At 42.9% G+C, this 16,599-nt stretch overlaps 2 protein-coding genes across 2 annotated transcripts in view; both read left to right on the top strand.

Moving 5' to 3' along the window:
* Window positions 1–2,552, top strand: part of dse (dermatan sulfate epimerase) — a gene marked incomplete at its 3' end in the record, with an annotated part of 39,873 nt that extends 37,321 nt beyond the window's left edge. The window contains exons 6-7 of the mRNA XM_080744359.1: window positions 28–235; window positions 803–2,552. Coding sequence (XP_080600485.1) covers window positions 28–235; window positions 803–2,552 — 1,958 coding nt within the window. The remainder of the gene's footprint in view (window positions 1–27; window positions 236–802) is intronic.
* A 4,618-nt stretch (window positions 2,553–7,170) lies between these two features.
* ndufaf4 (NADH:ubiquinone oxidoreductase complex assembly factor 4) lies at window positions 7,171–10,888 on the top strand (the record flags this gene model as incomplete). Its single annotated transcript, XM_080744472.1, has 3 exons — window positions 7,171–7,318; window positions 7,469–7,563; window positions 10,010–10,888. 3 exons carry the CDS (start codon window positions 7,171–7,173, stop codon window positions 10,307–10,309), a joined length of 543 nt encoding a protein of 180 aa, XP_080600598.1. The 3' UTR covers window positions 10,310–10,888.
* Window positions 10,889–16,599: the final 5,711 nt, after the last annotated feature.

The raw sequence follows: 16,599 nt of genomic DNA, 5'->3' as shown, positions 1-16,599 counted from the left end.
AACCTCTCCCTTGCTGTGTCTCACCAGGGTTCCAGAGGACAGTGGCCATCGCAGACTCCAACTACAACTGGTTCTACGGCCCAGAGAGTCAGCTGGTCTTCCTGGACCGCTACGTGATGCGGAACGGCAGCGGGAACTGGCTGGCCGACCTGATCCACCAGAACAGGGTGACGGAGGGGCCGGGGCAGGCGGGGAAAGGCCAGAGGTGGTGTACCCTCCACACCGAGTTCATCTGGTAAGTAAGGCAGGGGTCTTCTTTTCAGGCCAAGGACACCTTAGTTGAGAGAGAGATGAAGCAGGGACCCCCACAACCTGTTCATAGATTCCGTATAGTTTCATCGTTTGACAGCACAAGTCGTCAGTGTATTTTGGATTCATGTCAGTTTGTGTTTTCAGATATTTAATCACTTGAGCCATCAATACTTAATAAACTTGACTTTTCACTCTGTACTTAGTCTGCTCTTTTTCCCTTTTTAGCCACAAAAATATCCACCACAAGCCCAACATGGCAATGAGTCCAGTTTCATAGTCCAGTGAGGTGTTTGTGCCCAATTTGAGTTCATCAATGAGTCAAAGTGTTAAGTTAAAAGTAAAACATTTTACTTAGCCAACATGTTAAGTAAAATTGAATTTTTCAGGTCCTCACAAAGACAAACATACGTGTGTGTGTGTGTGTGTGTGTGTGTGTGTGTGTGTGTGTGTGTGTGTGTGCGTGTGCGTGTGCGTGTGTGTGTGTGCGCGCACGTGCGTATGTGATTTATTAAGTGGAGTTCTGAACTCACCCCATCACTGTTTTCTGCAGGTATGACCCGGGTCTGATCGCCAAGCCTCCCCCAGATTTCGGAACATCTCGACTCCACCACTTTGAGGACTGGGGAGTGGTGACCTATGGGAGCGCTTTACCCGCCGACACCAACCACTCCTTCCTCTCCTTCAAGTCGGGGAAGCTCGGAGGACGTGCCATCTTCGACATCGTCCACCGGAACAAGTACAAAGACTGGATCAAAGGGTGGAGAAACTTCAACGCTGGACACGAGCACCCGGACCAGAACACTTTCACTTTTGCACCCAACGGTGTGCCTTTCATCACGGAGGCGCTCTATGGACCCAAATACACTTTCCTGAACAATGGCGTGTTGTTTGGCCCGGCCGCCTCGGGGAGCTGCTTCAGGCCCTGGGCGGGCCAGGTCACGGAGGCCTGCGATTCCAAGTGGCTCAAGTACAAGGTGGGCCTGGCGGCCGACACCCAGGGTCGCGTGGAGGCTGCTATGGAGAGACAGGGAATGGTGTTTGTGCGAGGGGAGGGACAGGCCGCGTACAGTCCTGACCTGAAGATCAAGAGCTTTCAGAGGAACCTTCTGCTCCTCCACCCCCAGCTGCTGCTGCTGGTTGACCACATCCATCTAGACGCAGACAGTCCCACCAGGGCCATGAGTGCTTTTTTTCACAACACCGAGTTGCCCTTCCAGGACACCAAGGTAGACGGCGTGCACGGGGCGTTCGTCCTGCACGGCAAAGACTCTTATAAAATGTTCTGGATGGACGACACAGGCTTCAGTGACAAAGGAGCGCTGGGGTACTGGAACTACCCTCGCGGGTACCCGTACAACGGCTCCAACTTTGTGAATGTGACCATGCCACTAAGATTTCCTCACACCAGGGCGGCATACATCTTTTTCGGGCCAGGGGTGGACGTGCAGAGCTTCAGCCTGCGCGGCGACAACCAGAGAGTGGACATCTACCTGGCCACCAAGGACCACACCTACACCATCTACCTGCTGACCGGCGAAGTCCCCAGCAAGCCTCTGTTCGCCATGGTCCTGGTGGACCAGAAGAAGATCGTGTTCGAGAGAGCCGGGGCGGCGGCGGACGGCTCCCCCGAGGAGGTGGAGGAATACGTCAACGTGGTGGAGGACAACCTGGGCCACGCCAAGCCCGTCTTCCAGCAGATGGAGAGACACATCCTGGGCCGGGTGCTCAACCACGCCAGCTTCCGCAAGACGGCGGAGCGCCTGCTCCAGTTCTCGGACAAGAGGAAGACGGAGGAGATCATCGAGAAGATGTTCACCATGTCCAAGAAGCAGGGCAAGGGCAAAGGGGGCAAGAAGGTGAACCTCGGGGAGAAGCTCTCGGAGAGCATGCCCGACATTTTTGCACAGATCGAGGAGAGCGAGAAGAAGGAGAGAAAGAGGACTACGAAGCGCGTCTACGACGAGAACCCGGAGGAGGGCGCGGACGGGGACTCCCGGGCGTTTGTGGATTACGCAGACGGCCGCAAGAACCGAAAGGGGGGCTTCGTCAAGGGCCGCCGGTTCAAGGAGGTCCACATGGTGGCCACGGCCGGGAGCGAGGGCGCGTCGAGCGCCGCCTCCTACATAAGATTGTTCCTGATCCTGAACATAGCCACGTTCTTCCTGCTGCTGGCCGTGTTGCTGACGCGCTTCCAGAGGGCACGGAGCCTGCACACCCAGCGCTGTTTCTATGGCGTCCTTCTCATTGACAGCTTCATCTTACTGTACCTCTATTCATCCTGCTCGCACACACAGTGCTGACGTCCGTGCGATGGCATGTAACTAACAAGGGGATCATCCGTTGACTATGTAGCTGTTTCTCAACTTCAGGTCTGGCGTCCACCAAGGAAAATTGTCCATTTGGACAATGGACCCTCACAGGTTCTGTGAGAGAGTACAAATGTAACCAAAATGGACCAGAATCTACTCTTTAAAATCCTCAGTACTTATGTAACTCTGAGAGTGTACAAATGGGTCCATTTTGGTTCCATTTGTACTCTCATAGTTACAGACCTACCTGTAAGGGTCCATTTGGACCTCCAGGTGGTCCTCGGACCTGACGTTGAGAACCAGTGGACTATATCATTCACTGACCATATTCACATGGAAGCCATTTAGTCTCTTACGTCATACTCGGTTGTGATTTACAATCTTAGACATTCAGCAGGCGTTTTTGTCCAGAGCGACTCACAGCTCTGAGTAAACAGCATGAACCATACCGTCTTTTTTGGATTTCCCCCATCTCTCCAGTTATTTAGTCAACAGAAAACACATTTTCAGGCCAGGATACCAATTTTATCCAATCGGTAGAATGAATCCCACCAAAGACTGAAAATGGCTGTGTGAATATGGTCAATCATGGATGAAAAGAACCATACACCTCAGTCTGAGCCAGAATCTACCTAATGTGTGTCCAGGAAAAGAAAAAAGAAAATATTGATTCCAAATAGGAATTGATGAATGGCCTATAAGAAACCAGACCACCTCTGATGTAATAAGCTTCTGTGGAGCTGTGGAATTTTGCGTGTGTGAAGTGTGTTCCTGTACAGTGTCGAGGTGTCCTGCCTTAATGTCAAACGATCTCAAGGTTAGCCACTAAAATGCCTCTGTTGTCTCCATCCGTCTGTACTTGAGATGTCTATATAGTTCTTAGGAGTAAAGTAGAAATGTATATACATAAACTGTATATATATATATATATATATATTATATATATATAAAAGCTAAATATATTTTCGTGGTGGTGTTTTTCTCTCTTTTTTTACAATTTTTAATTAAAATGAATCATGTGCACCATCATTTTGCTAGTCTCGCGTAGCCAGACGATCACAGATCTCTGCCTATTGATACGTCAGGTGACGTATACTCCTGTGTTCAATGTAGGCCTGAGACCCAATATCTTATCATTATCAATAGATTAGAAGTACCACAATGATAATTTGATTGATAGAATGGCCCTGCCTATGCTGTACTTGCCCCACATTAGCACAATGCTGCCATCTGCTGGCTACATTATGCTCAAATGGGCTTTATTTGCATGAGAGAAAACAGCCAAAGCAAATGTGAAATAAAACAAACATAAAAAAAAAGTATGTAAATTAAAAGGGAATAAAGAAATATGTAAGCGGAGCTAAGTCACATTGTAACTTTGTGAAATAGTTATGTAGGCCTACATGTAAACAGGCCAGGGTAACTTGGTTCAATTCAATGTAGTGAGAATTAAAATAATTACTACATTGCTGAACCGTTGCAAAGACGTTAGGGCAGTCCTTCATATTCAGGCGATGACCTGATTGGTTTCCAAAGCAGTGGGTGTGTAGGTTTGTTTAGCTGACTTTCTCACAGCTATTCTAGCAACTATTTTGAATTTACATCACTAGACGTATTGTAGACGGAGAGCTCCAACTGTCTGTCTACGTGAGACTATCATTGTGCTTATAGTGGATGTGTGAACTCGGAACAGAGAACCTGCCATGGAATATTTGGAGTGCTCCATCAGTGATTATGACGGAAACGCGGTCATTGACAATATTCGTTCCATTTGTACCCACTCTTGAAACAGTTTGTGATAAGACGTTATCTTTACACAGTAAAACCCTCACTGCTACTTTAACTCTGAGGCTGTACAGTTATTTGTACAGTCTCAGAGTACAAATGGATAATAAATGACTGTGTATATGTGGCCATATTTACCTCAGATAGAATATAGCCCATGAAGGTATACTAGGCTTATGTTTCTCAAACACTGCTCAGTAGTCAGTCATTCACTAGTCATCATAAGTGTATTTTGTACTGCTCTTTGTTTTTCTTCTGCCAATATTTAACATTGTAGCACAACTACTACAAGTCTTCAGTGTAACATTTGAACCAAATGGACCCTTATGTTGTCACACATTATTTTGTAAATTTAACTCCTCATTCATTCACACTCACATGAATATTTTGAATGTAATTATGAGAGATCATTCAGCCAAATGGCAGTGGCACATGAAGAATAAATACATAAATAAGCAATCCTCACCCTCCATGTCATAATGTAATAAGCACAGATCTTAATAGAAATCCTGATTGAAATCCTGATATGTCACACCTGGTTGAACTTTAGCCAACAGCAACAAACCAACACAATGTTCCAGACAGACACTTATTGTCTTTAAAACCCATGCAGACCTGCAGTCCCGATTCTACAAATGCCTTCTAGAATCAGTAGTTGTTACACTCAAGATTAAATGTTTTAATGATCAAAAAGATATACAAGCTCACAGTGCGGCACAAAGTGACGCGCTGTGAACTTGCTATTTTTTAATAGCCAATGCAAAAATCTAAATGACACAGGTGCTTTCCCGGTTTTAATGGGTTAACTGAATAAAATCATTTTTCTCATCACGTTGGTGTTGTTTTCTTTCTTTCGTTCTTTAGTTCTTTAGTTCTTTCTTTCTTTAGTTATTTCTTCCTTAAAGCTGTTGGAGCGGTGATCTTCGCCAAACATTCATATTGTAACTATTGCTATTCAGGAGTGGTAAGCTACATAATATACAATGGTTCTCAAAGTGGGGTCCAGACCGTCCAGGAGAAGCTCGGGGTGAGGGTTCCATGGGGTTCCAAATGGAGAGTGTACGAATGGAACCAAATGGACCCTTTTGTACACTCAGTGTTATGGGGGGCATTTAAATGAAAACGTTAGAGAACTACTGTACTAGGATGTAGTGATGAAAGACTTAATATTCACTCAAATATTCAGGTTGATAGACTGACCATTCACATATTCACTGTTGATAGACTACATAATACAGTACGATATTATGTTTCTCTCTTCTCTTCTCTTCTCTTCTCTTCTCTTCTCTTCTCTTCTCTTCTCTTTTTGACTGATAGAGTCAATCAGTACCAGATGTTCTCCACAACATTCATTTATGTAAAGGTGACTTGACTGAAACTGCCCAGCCTACTGTGGACAGTGGACACACTACAACTAACCTTCCATGAAACGTCTCAGAGACTGCAGATGTCATAATAATGCTAAACCTAAATGTTGGCTGTAGTAGGTATAATAATTTTATATATACTGTACGTTACAATGTTTTTGAGGTACCAGTGAGATGATTGGGACCGGAGCGCTTGTTTTGTAGTTCACCTTATGGGCAGTCCCCGGAAGGAGCCGTGCCATGGCATTGGTCCGACGTCTCATTGTTCCGACATCCCATTAGTCTGACGCTGGTGAATGCTAACCTGTCGACACTGGTGAATGCTAACCTGCGGCCGCTGGTGAATGCTAACCTGTCAACGCTGGTGAATGCTAACCTGCCGAAGCTGGTGAATGCTAACCTACAGACGCTGGTTAATGATAACCTGGTGAATGCTAACCTGCCGACACTGGTGAATGCTAACCTGGTGAGTGCTAACCATAGAGTTAGGTGCTAACCTGTTGAATGATAACCTGACGGTTAACCTTACCCTGGTGAATGCTACTATGCCTAATTTCTAAACCTAACCCTGTAGGCATACATAGATATAAAACCTTTGAGAAAGAGCAGCAATTTTCTTAAATATGATGTGATATATTTTGATTATTAGTCCTCCTCAGTATACCATTGTCCATTGGACGTCCTTCTCCTATCGCAACATCTTATTGATTGATTGAAGACTTTATTAGAAGTTTGCATAGGAAAAGGTACAGTTTCATGACGGTACAGTTCACTGGTACAAGGTCTACTAAAAGGAGATCCATTGAAAGCCTAAGCTTATTTCCACTGGAAACCATTGAAGTATCTACACAGTAATTACACATCTTGCTTCTGTGTTTGCACTTTGCACATTGTTGTTCTCTAATACTGTGTGTCTCCTGCAATATGCAATATCATTCTCAAAGTAGGGTCCAGGAGGAACCCTCAGTGTTCCTGTTGGGGGGGTTCAAAATGGAACCTAACATCTGACCATTGGAGTTATGTATTGAGTTTTGTATGAATTGAGTACAAAGGGACCCCAATGCAAACAAGCCTAACAGCTTTCTTGTGGTCTATCCTTTTGTTGACCTTGTATCAGTGAACTGTACTGTCCTGTAGCCTACCTTTTCCTATGCAGATACAAATAAATACTTTCTAATAAAGTATTAAATCAATCAATCAATGATTTGCAAATTGCAATTTTTCAGGCCACTGCTAGTGACAATCTATGAACAATCCTGCCATCTGCTGGCCACACGTATCCACTACGTGTAACTGTCCAGGAATAGTCTTCCAAACGCATGGCGTCGCTGTACTATTACCAGTTCGGCTCTGTATCTGGACCGATCTGGAGTGGACCCTCTCGCTTGCCGTATGCATTTTTTGTACAACCTTTATTGTTCGTGCGCTGCAGTTTTTGTGTAAGATGCTATGGTAAGATGTCAAACATGGGAGCACGCATATCGCGGGTGTTTAGGAATTTTAATCTAGAGAACCGCGTACACCGTGAAATATCCAAGCAGAAGCCAGAGCCAGCACCACGACACCACGTTAACATTCCAGCCCAGGCTGAGAGCAGTCCTGAAGGTGAGTGAGTGAGGTGACAAATTCTGACTGTTGTTCATGTCTGACTGCCTGGGGTCAGCTCGGGTGTTGTTGGGTTCCCACATTCAAGTTCATGTCAGACTTGTGTGAAACATTCAGCATGTTGTCAAACCTGGTGTTCGCTTCTTGCAGCTTTGGGGGTCACAGATGCAATCCATCAGAAGAACGACCCTCTTCTGTCGCTCCTGAAGACCGTGTACGTGGAGTCGAAAGATCCAGAAACAGAGGTCAGATTGATGTGTGATGATGTGATGCAATATGGAATCATATCTGCCTATAAGGCCTAATGCGTGTATGTGTGAATGGTTTGTGAATACCCGTATACGTTATGATTAAAACAGGATACACTAAACAATGAGTTTGTTGACCTACAGCAGTGGTTGTGGTTCTCAACCTGTGTCATCATGTGGGGACCTCCACATGATTTTGGGGGGTCTCCAGATGACAGTGAAGTGATAATTTAAGTACTTTTAAGACCAATTTAATTAGGGATGGACATCGGTATCGGCCAATATCAGAAATCGGCAGGTATCACATCAAACCGGCCAAATCGGTGATCGGCAGGTCACTGACAAATATGCCAAAATCGGCCAATTGTATCTCTGCACAGCATGATGCTCTGTCCTGTGACGTAAACATTAGCAAGTAGCAGCCAGTCTAGTCTACTTAGAGGCAGCCTACAGAATACAGATGGTGCCGATTACCTTTGCAATGTAAGGATATATTCCATAATCCTGTGTCAATGTCGTCTCCAAAAAGAAGGGGGGGGAAAAAGCATGCGTCACCTGCTTTCCTCCTGCCTAGTCCAGACGGTTATATTAGACTGGATATTGTCTGTGATTTTGGATATTGTACTATTGTGATTGATTTGGCATTAGTGTTCTTCTAGCTTATTGGTACTCAAATTGAAGTATGTCTTGTAGGCCTACTTGGCCTGAAACAAAAGGGTATTGGAGCAACCCTATTTCCTAGTTCTTAGCTAAAGAAATCGGTATCGGAAAAATCGGTTTTGGCAGGTCAGACCTTCATAAAACCGGTGGATCGGTATCGGCCAAGAATTTTGCAATCGGTCCATCTCTAAATTTAATACCTGAAATAAAAATACCATTTACTGCATCAAAAGACACCAACCAACTATACTATAAAAACTGGTTAGAAATTGGCCAAATTGTCTAAAAGAAAGAGGCAAACATTTAGAAAATGGCAGATTGTGGGTTTGTACCAGAACTGTTATTTTCACAATATTTGTCTGTGGAATGCCTCAATCCCTACATTCCAAGTGCTTGTCAGAGTGGGGGGGTCCCCAGTTCATATATGATTATTTTGTGGAGTCGTGGCCCCAACAGATGAGAACCACTGATCTACAATATGATATAAACATCTCTGAATGTTAGTTTCCCTGAGGTGTCTGCCCCAGCCCAGTGAGCCCAGGTAAACATGTAGCAGCTTATAAATCTGACTTGGGCCTAAAATCATTAAGCTGACAGAATTAACTGATCTCCTTTATCCAGAAATGGGCACAAGTTGCATGCTTGTGCAACACAATGTCATGTGTTGCTAGTTGCTATACAATCTGTATCTGGGACAAAGCCACAGCTGAGAGTGGCCTTAGTTGCATTTAATACTATAATGGTAATCATCTGCTATTTTATTACAAGCACCTTCTGTTTGCCTGCAAAATTCCAAGCATTGGGATGAATTGTCCTTATGTTTACTAAAACACTGGTCATTCATTGAGTTGCTTTTACATTTAGCATTTCCATTTTATGTTTATACTTCTACTCCCCTACGCCTCAGATGTTACTAACATTTTACAGTGTTGTGATGGTCTGGCTCCCGGACCACCACAAAAAAGGGGAGACGACACGGAGGTTCAATGCAAAATGCAAAATGCAAAAATGGTATTGCTACTTTTACTTAACCAGAACCACTTAACAATTTCTGACTGGGGTCCCTCAGGGCTCTATTTTAGATCTGCTCCTTTTTCCCCTCAATGTACACCAAACGGGTTGACTTGACAGACTTGACAGCACAAAGCATTTTATTTTTTACTTTACTTGCGAGTCCTTGGGATGTGAGATATGGACACATACCTCAACATTTATGCCAACTATCGTTGTAGCTATACAATATGTCTTATATTAAATTCCACAGACATCTTTTGTTATGTTTATAGCGAACTAAAGACAGTTTCTGCAAAACTCGGGCAACCGTTGGTGTCAACCCCTGCCAAATCTGATATTTTATTTTGCTTAAAACAAAGTGTTTTTGTTTCAAAGGTTAAAGCTCTATATTGTGATGATAATATTTAAGTGTTTGTTCTATAATTTCACCCAATTAAAGTCGGTGCGACCCCAGCAGTCGGGGACCACCGGGGGGGAGAACTGGGGGGCGAAGGTGCACATCTTGGGCTTGTATATCTGCTCTTTTCGGCGGCGGGAGGCTAAATGCGGCAGGCCACATTTATAGAATGTATAGCCTCTCTCCCTGGGTTGAATCCAAGCTTTGAGCCAGCGGTCGGCAGACCGGAGAGCGCTTACTGGAGAGATGGGAAGAACCCTCTGTTACTGAAGAAACACACTAATATGGTAATGATTACTATCAGAATATAGAGCTATTTAACACTTATTTTAACAAAACAGTTAATTGTCAATCGCCATTGTTACTTCACAGTCACCAAAGCTTGAGGAGAAAGAAGAGGAGCGCAGACCACTGAAGTACAGCTTACCCGGGGACCCTTACGGCCTTGTTGAAATTACAGACGTTCCTAAAGGCAAACTGTCCATCGTGGAAGCTCTCAGAGCCCTTGCAAGTCACAAGCGGGAGCCACAAACATGGACCCCTGAGAAGATCGCGCAGGAGTATTCCCTTACCATGAAAGACACAAAAGCCCTTCTGAAGTTCTTCATCCCGTTTGAAGTCAAAATCATCCCGCCAAAGATGGAAAATGTGAAGCAGATAAAGGGTTCTTGAGCCTGATTTGTACTCTGTCATATGGCGGTGTCTTGTGTAGAAAATAGCCGATCTATAAGCTCACAACTCATTGCGGATTTGATGCATTGTGAGCTTGCAGATTGCCTATTTTCGGTGTGTGACACGGTCATACGATGGAGTATACATTGAGCAATAGGACATCATCCGTCAAATAGTCATGATATATTTATTATGTAAATAGTTTGTGGACTCTAGGGCTCATGCTTACTCTGCTACTCTGATTTTACCCATAAGTTGCTCTGGATAAATTCCAATATGGTAAATTTCATTGTTGAATCTATATTACTCTAGTTCCAGTTTGCTGTGACCAATGCTATTGTCCTAAACATTTGGTTTTCTTTTACCATGTATATCACTTGATAAAAGTCCACATTGGATGTAATCGATATGCAATTAAATGTTGTGTTATCAGTGTGTTATCAAGATGTTCTATAATTTAATACATAGATTAATTTATACCAGAGGGGCCCAAAGAAATGTGTATACACATCGCCTATCAGGTTAAAGAATACAGAGAGTCATATCGAAAGCAGTGACTGTTGTGACGCAAGAGTGCGTCTACCCACACCAACTTGGGACTCCTAAATCGCTGCCCTCCACACTCTCCTATCTAGCATCAGGGTCTTGAGCTCTGCGGTGTTGGCTAAGCTGTCGCGCTGCTGTGGATCTATATAGGTGGTGACTCTTAAGATTGTAAGAATTGTCTTATGGCAATTGCCTCAATTTGCTGCATGTACGCACACAATAAACTTTTGTTTTAGCCATCGTTTTCCATATAATTTCAGCTGGGTCGCAATGTCTATGTTCATCATGAGATGATATAAAACTAGAAAGGTGCAGTTCTGGGAAATTGCAAGTGTGGTTGCACTGATGCTGTCATTTTAGGCCATGATGGTGGTAGTGCTGTTTGTTCAGTGTAATCTCATAGTTGTTCTTCCCTGGGTTGAGTCAGGCAATCGGAACTGCTGAGTTAGGAGAAGGAGGGGTCTTCACCGAAGATGCAGACATGTAGGTGCCTCGAGAGCGCTTCTGAGGAGGTCCAAGCACATCATACTTTCCATTTGCACATTTTAATCCATGGGTTTAATAGAAAGTCCCCTTCTTGAATTCTGTCTTGTATTTATATTGCATATTATAATGTCACTACTTCTTCTGTGTCACTCCTGTCTTGTACACTTGCAAACCTTTTTATAGATGTTATCCGGGTTGTAAGGCTGGATATCTTGGACACTAATGTCAAAAAAAGGTTAACCACAAAATATATTGTGATGTCAAGCTAAGCCAATCGTGTCTGATCAGTCAACACATTTACAAAACCGGTTCACTTGGCTGGCAAAAAAGTCTCTGACCCAATACAGTTGACCATATTCGCCTGGCGGCCATGTTTGAAATTTGCATTGAAAACTACTTTCAGAGGGTGGCGATTCATTGTCTTAATGGCAAGATGTGGATATGTGTGGTCTATAGTTTGTTGCCTATAGCAAACACAAATTTAGTCTTTAATGTGTCGGTCCTCATGTGGTGAACTATCAAAACTGAGTCTCAGTAATGCCAATCCTAGGTTAGCTACTTGAATTACGGTAGTCAACCAATTAACTAACATCTTTATTCCACTGCAGCTTTAGCACAACAATAAGTAATAATAATAAATGAATGCCACGAAATTAACCTTGACCACCAGCATTCATATTCTGGGGAGAACATCAGACAGAAATAGACAATCTACTAGCTCACAACAACGTGTAGTTTGATATATGTGAGCTGGTAGATTGTTTGTTTTTGGTGAAGGTGTCCAAGTACAGATCCAACTGAGGTCCAGTAGAGGGTTTAAGTGGTTAACCATTGGATACTTAATTGTACAACAAATAGTGGAAATAGCAGATCCACAAGTTCTGGTGTGTTGTGAGCTTGTAGATCTGCTATTTCCTCTATTCTTTATTAATTTAAACATTTAGATATTTGTGGATAATCTTAGCCTGCACCCTATATGACAGGGGTCTTCAACGTTTTCAGGCCAAGGACCCCTTAGTTGAGAGATGAAGCGGGACCCCCGCAACCTGTTAATAGATTCCATATACTTTCATTGTTTGACAGCACAATCATCAGTGTATTTTGGATTCATGTCAATTTGTGTTTTCAGATATTTAACCACTTGTGAGCTTGTAGATCTGATATTTTTTGGCTAAACTTCTCAGAATATGGCTAGTGTTTAAGTGGTTAATATAAAAAAGGAGAAAAAAATCACCCAGATTTGGAGGACCCCTTGTAGTAACTCCGGGGACCCCCTAGGGGTACAGGACCCCCTGTTGAAGACCCCTGCTATATGACATGTCCAAAATAGGGACTAACCCAGTGGTTGTCACCAGGGACCCTCAGGGTTCCTTGAGGGGGTTCCAAATACACCCTAGGTCTGACTGTAAGTAACTCTGAGCGTTATTATGGGGGTCCTTGAAATAAAAAAAAGTCTGAGAAGCAGTTATGTAAGTAACAGAATGGATATTAAGTCAAGAGCTTCTGACAATACTGTAAATTGTTTCAGTGACAGTCAAACTATCAAATCAAACATTAGATTTTTGTCCCTTAATTCCTTTGACCAAAACGACCACTCCCCCTGTTACGCATTTGGCCATTTCTATTGGAGGACGCAATCCGAAGGGCAGTTCTCATCCACACTACTGGCTGGTGGAGGTGTCAGTTTCCAGGGACACGACCAAAGAATACAGTGTTGTTAGTGAGTGTAGTGTATTAATAATAAGCGCCTGATATATATGTTGCATCGAACATCTCATTGGACTGTAGTAGGGGTGGCAGCCTGCTCTCATCAGTGACTAACGGTGAATTCACGTGTTCGTGCAGATGACGTGATTTATTTGGTGGTAAAAAGAAAAACGCACGCGGAGGAGGGTAAAACAATCTTTTCTTTCCCCTCCTCTGTTCTCCCGGTGGAAACAAAAGCGAGAGTGAAGCGACAGTAATGCGCGGATTTCTCTTCACGGTTTTCAGTCGTGTGGGAGGAGGAGGGAACGTCGCCCTATATTGTCGCACTGTCTTTTCTAAATATATCTTTACGTTCTGATCGAAGGACAGGGCAACTTGTTATTACATTGCTTGAGATCAATCCGTCCACCAGACCACCACCACCACCACATGCCCCTCGACCACAAAGAAGAGGTTCAGACCGACGGCGACGAGATGAAGGACTGACTGAGACAGACAGACACACTTGAACCGATTCATCTGGATAGCAGCTGGGCTGGGCTTCTGTGTGGGAGAATGAAGGTAATAATGGAGTCATTTCAAGTCAATAACTTGTGATCGATACAACATTGACGTGTTTTTACCTCCGATTCTACAACATGTCTTCTAAATCCTATATGATCAGTGGTTCTCAAACTCTTTCATGTCGAGGACCACCCAAAATCGTATGCATTTGGCCGTGGACCGGTCTCCCTCCCCCATCTCAAAATATGTTGTTCCGGGGACCCCCCAGAAGCAAAGATTTTGAGTTACCAAAGTTTGATTTAAAAAAAGATTTTGCACAAATGTTCATCATGATTTTTCAAAAATAGTAGGTCTAAATCTACAAATATAGCGCGGCAGGGTTAGGGTGCCTGAGCTTGTACATCTGCTATTTTTGATTAGCTAACTATAAATAAATAAAATTGTAGAAAAACAAGATGCGTGGAATAAAATAAAATCATGCAGAGCTGAGGTGTTTATACATGGGTCATATGGCTGCAGTTGCTAATAATATGTATTTTTAACCGTTTTCCAACGCCTATCGCCCATTTTGTTATTGATAGTATTTAAAAACACATACAGCTCCACAGATATTTGAACACTATTTGCGTAGGCCATTTGAGTGTTATATATTTATTGTAGGCCTACCATTCATTCACTAATCATTACGGATGTCCTCTCGTCTGCAATACAACACACACACAGGGTGATAAAAATTACATTCCGCTGTGAAAAACAACTGTTGAATGGGTGTTTTTGTGACAGGCTGTGATCACATATCATTCTATTAAAGACGAATTTAAGTGCATTTCGCTATCAGCAGCAGAACGCAATCTCTCTCAGTGAATTCTGCATAGTGTAAAAAAAGAGAGAAAAAAATTGATTATAACAGTTGAGTTGATTCACATTGTAATATAATTACACCACCCCGTTTTTACTAAAGGCATCCTTGTGAACAAGTTAGGCAATACCTTAAGATTCCACCTTAGCTATAGTCCATCCATAACACTAAACCTCGATTTAAATGTAAATATAGACCTACAGTGCTAGTAATGTTGCGTGTTTATGTGCATGATACTGCTGCTGATGTATATTACCCTATTCTGAATCAAAATCCAATACCATGAGTGCAGTGCTCTAGTATGAAGAGGGGTGGGAGAGAAAGCTCTCTTCTACCCAGGCCTGGAATGTTGTAATTTTTAGGGGAAAGGTCCCTGTTTGAGTGCACACTGTCAAAGGCCAAATGCCAGTATGCAAGGCCATAAATTAAAATGTTATTAAGTCTATCTATAGAATTAATTCATTTCACATAAGGGTTAAGGGTGATTTAAAATGTTATACAGTAAGTATATGTTTTGGGGTTCCTTGGACCATTATGGATGAATTCCAAAGGCCTCTTTTTAGTGATGCCAGCCGTATCTTGGTGGGTAGAAGTTGACTCGGGCACAGCTTTGCAGCATTGGCACAACAGGATGAGTTCAAGTCTCCTGGTACTAGATTCATGTCAAACTATCATCATAAATCATACGTGTTATAAAGGTTTGAAGCTACTTGAAATGGCCATAAAGAAAGACATGCATGTCACAATTTTTGCATTTTATTAATGCCATACACCTCTAGCTGCTCTCAACAACATGCCATTATTGACTTCAAAGATGGAAACATTTTAGTGATAGCAATTTATTTGAATTCAAGGCTATGTAGCATAAAGTCTTTCATTGATTTAATTGGTTTCTCAGCAATTTTCCATCTTGAGATGATTGCTCCGTCTATACTTGAGCGATCCCCAGTCTTCGCCAATCCTGTGTATCCAAGCATCCATTTCGCTGCAGGTGTACCTGATTGCTCAGAGGTTGAAGGAGCTATTTTAATGTTTTCAGGTCATTGCCTGCAAAGAACAACAAGCTCCCTCCCTGATGTGGAACAGTGTTCAATACTAATAGTACATTTTGCCTGATCTGCTGCACTGCACTCCTGACACAATATCCTCTCTAGAAAATATCAAACAGGCCAGTGTTTCTCAACCACTGTGCCTGGGGACCTTTGGTGTGCCCCTGAGAAGGGTCAAGTGTGCCCCTTGAAACTGCTCGAAAGTCACTCCGTCAGTATTGTATTTATCATTTTAAAAACGATTTAAACTAGTGAAAACAGCCGATCTACAAGCACACAACGCCTCATGGTGCGAGGCGTTGTGTGCTTGTAGATCTGCTATTCTCACTACTGTTGTGCGACAGTCTTGTATGATGAAGCAGGGCTTTACTTTGCGAAGAAACGTACACATTTTAAACTTGGAGATACAAGGTTTCTTCCCGACAGTGACGATACAACCCCGTATTATGTTGGTGTGCCCATGGATTCTTGGGACATGAAAAGTGTGCCCATGCAGAAAAAAGGTTGAGAAACACTGAAATAGGCTATGTAGGATGCTTAGTTGGAGAAGCAGGGAGTAGAAAGGGAATGGCCCTGTTCATATTTGTTCTCATTAACAAGCTCCTGCTTAACAAAGCTGTGGGTAATTGCGACACACTCAATACTTTGCCTTATTGTAATTATATTAGTTTCACATCCACATTGTGCAACTAATAATAGAAATGAAAGGGACAGATTTAGGGGGAAAGTAGATGCACATCTTGTGGAAAATGTATCATTTATAAAGGATGAGCTGGCCTCAATGGGCTCTTTCAAAACCTTTGTGTTGTGCGGAAAAGCAATGGTAAACATATTTTATTATTTGACATGCTGCTGAGCCATTGTAAATTATACCAGCTGTCCTGAAATAACAGCACCCAGTGTTTATACAAGCGATAAGGGTTTTCTTTTTATTGCCGTATTGAGTTCTTCCTGGTTGAGCACTGGATGTTGGCTAGTGACATGGCTTGCAGGAAATAAAACTGCAGCATACTGCTCACATATGGATTAATCATTTTAGGCTTTTGCTTTTTCATAACAGTTATTATTCACTACCTTTTGAAATAAACAGTATAATAAAAATCACACCCAATGTGAAGTGAGCGGTGGTCGTGCTTGCG

Source organism: Nannobrachium achirus, assembly GCF_963921795.1.
Source record: "Nannobrachium achirus genome assembly, chromosome: 16".
Lineage (NCBI taxonomy): Eukaryota > Metazoa > Chordata > Actinopteri > Myctophiformes > Myctophidae > Nannobrachium > Nannobrachium achirus.
This window is presented reverse-complemented; position numbering and strand designations above follow the sequence as displayed.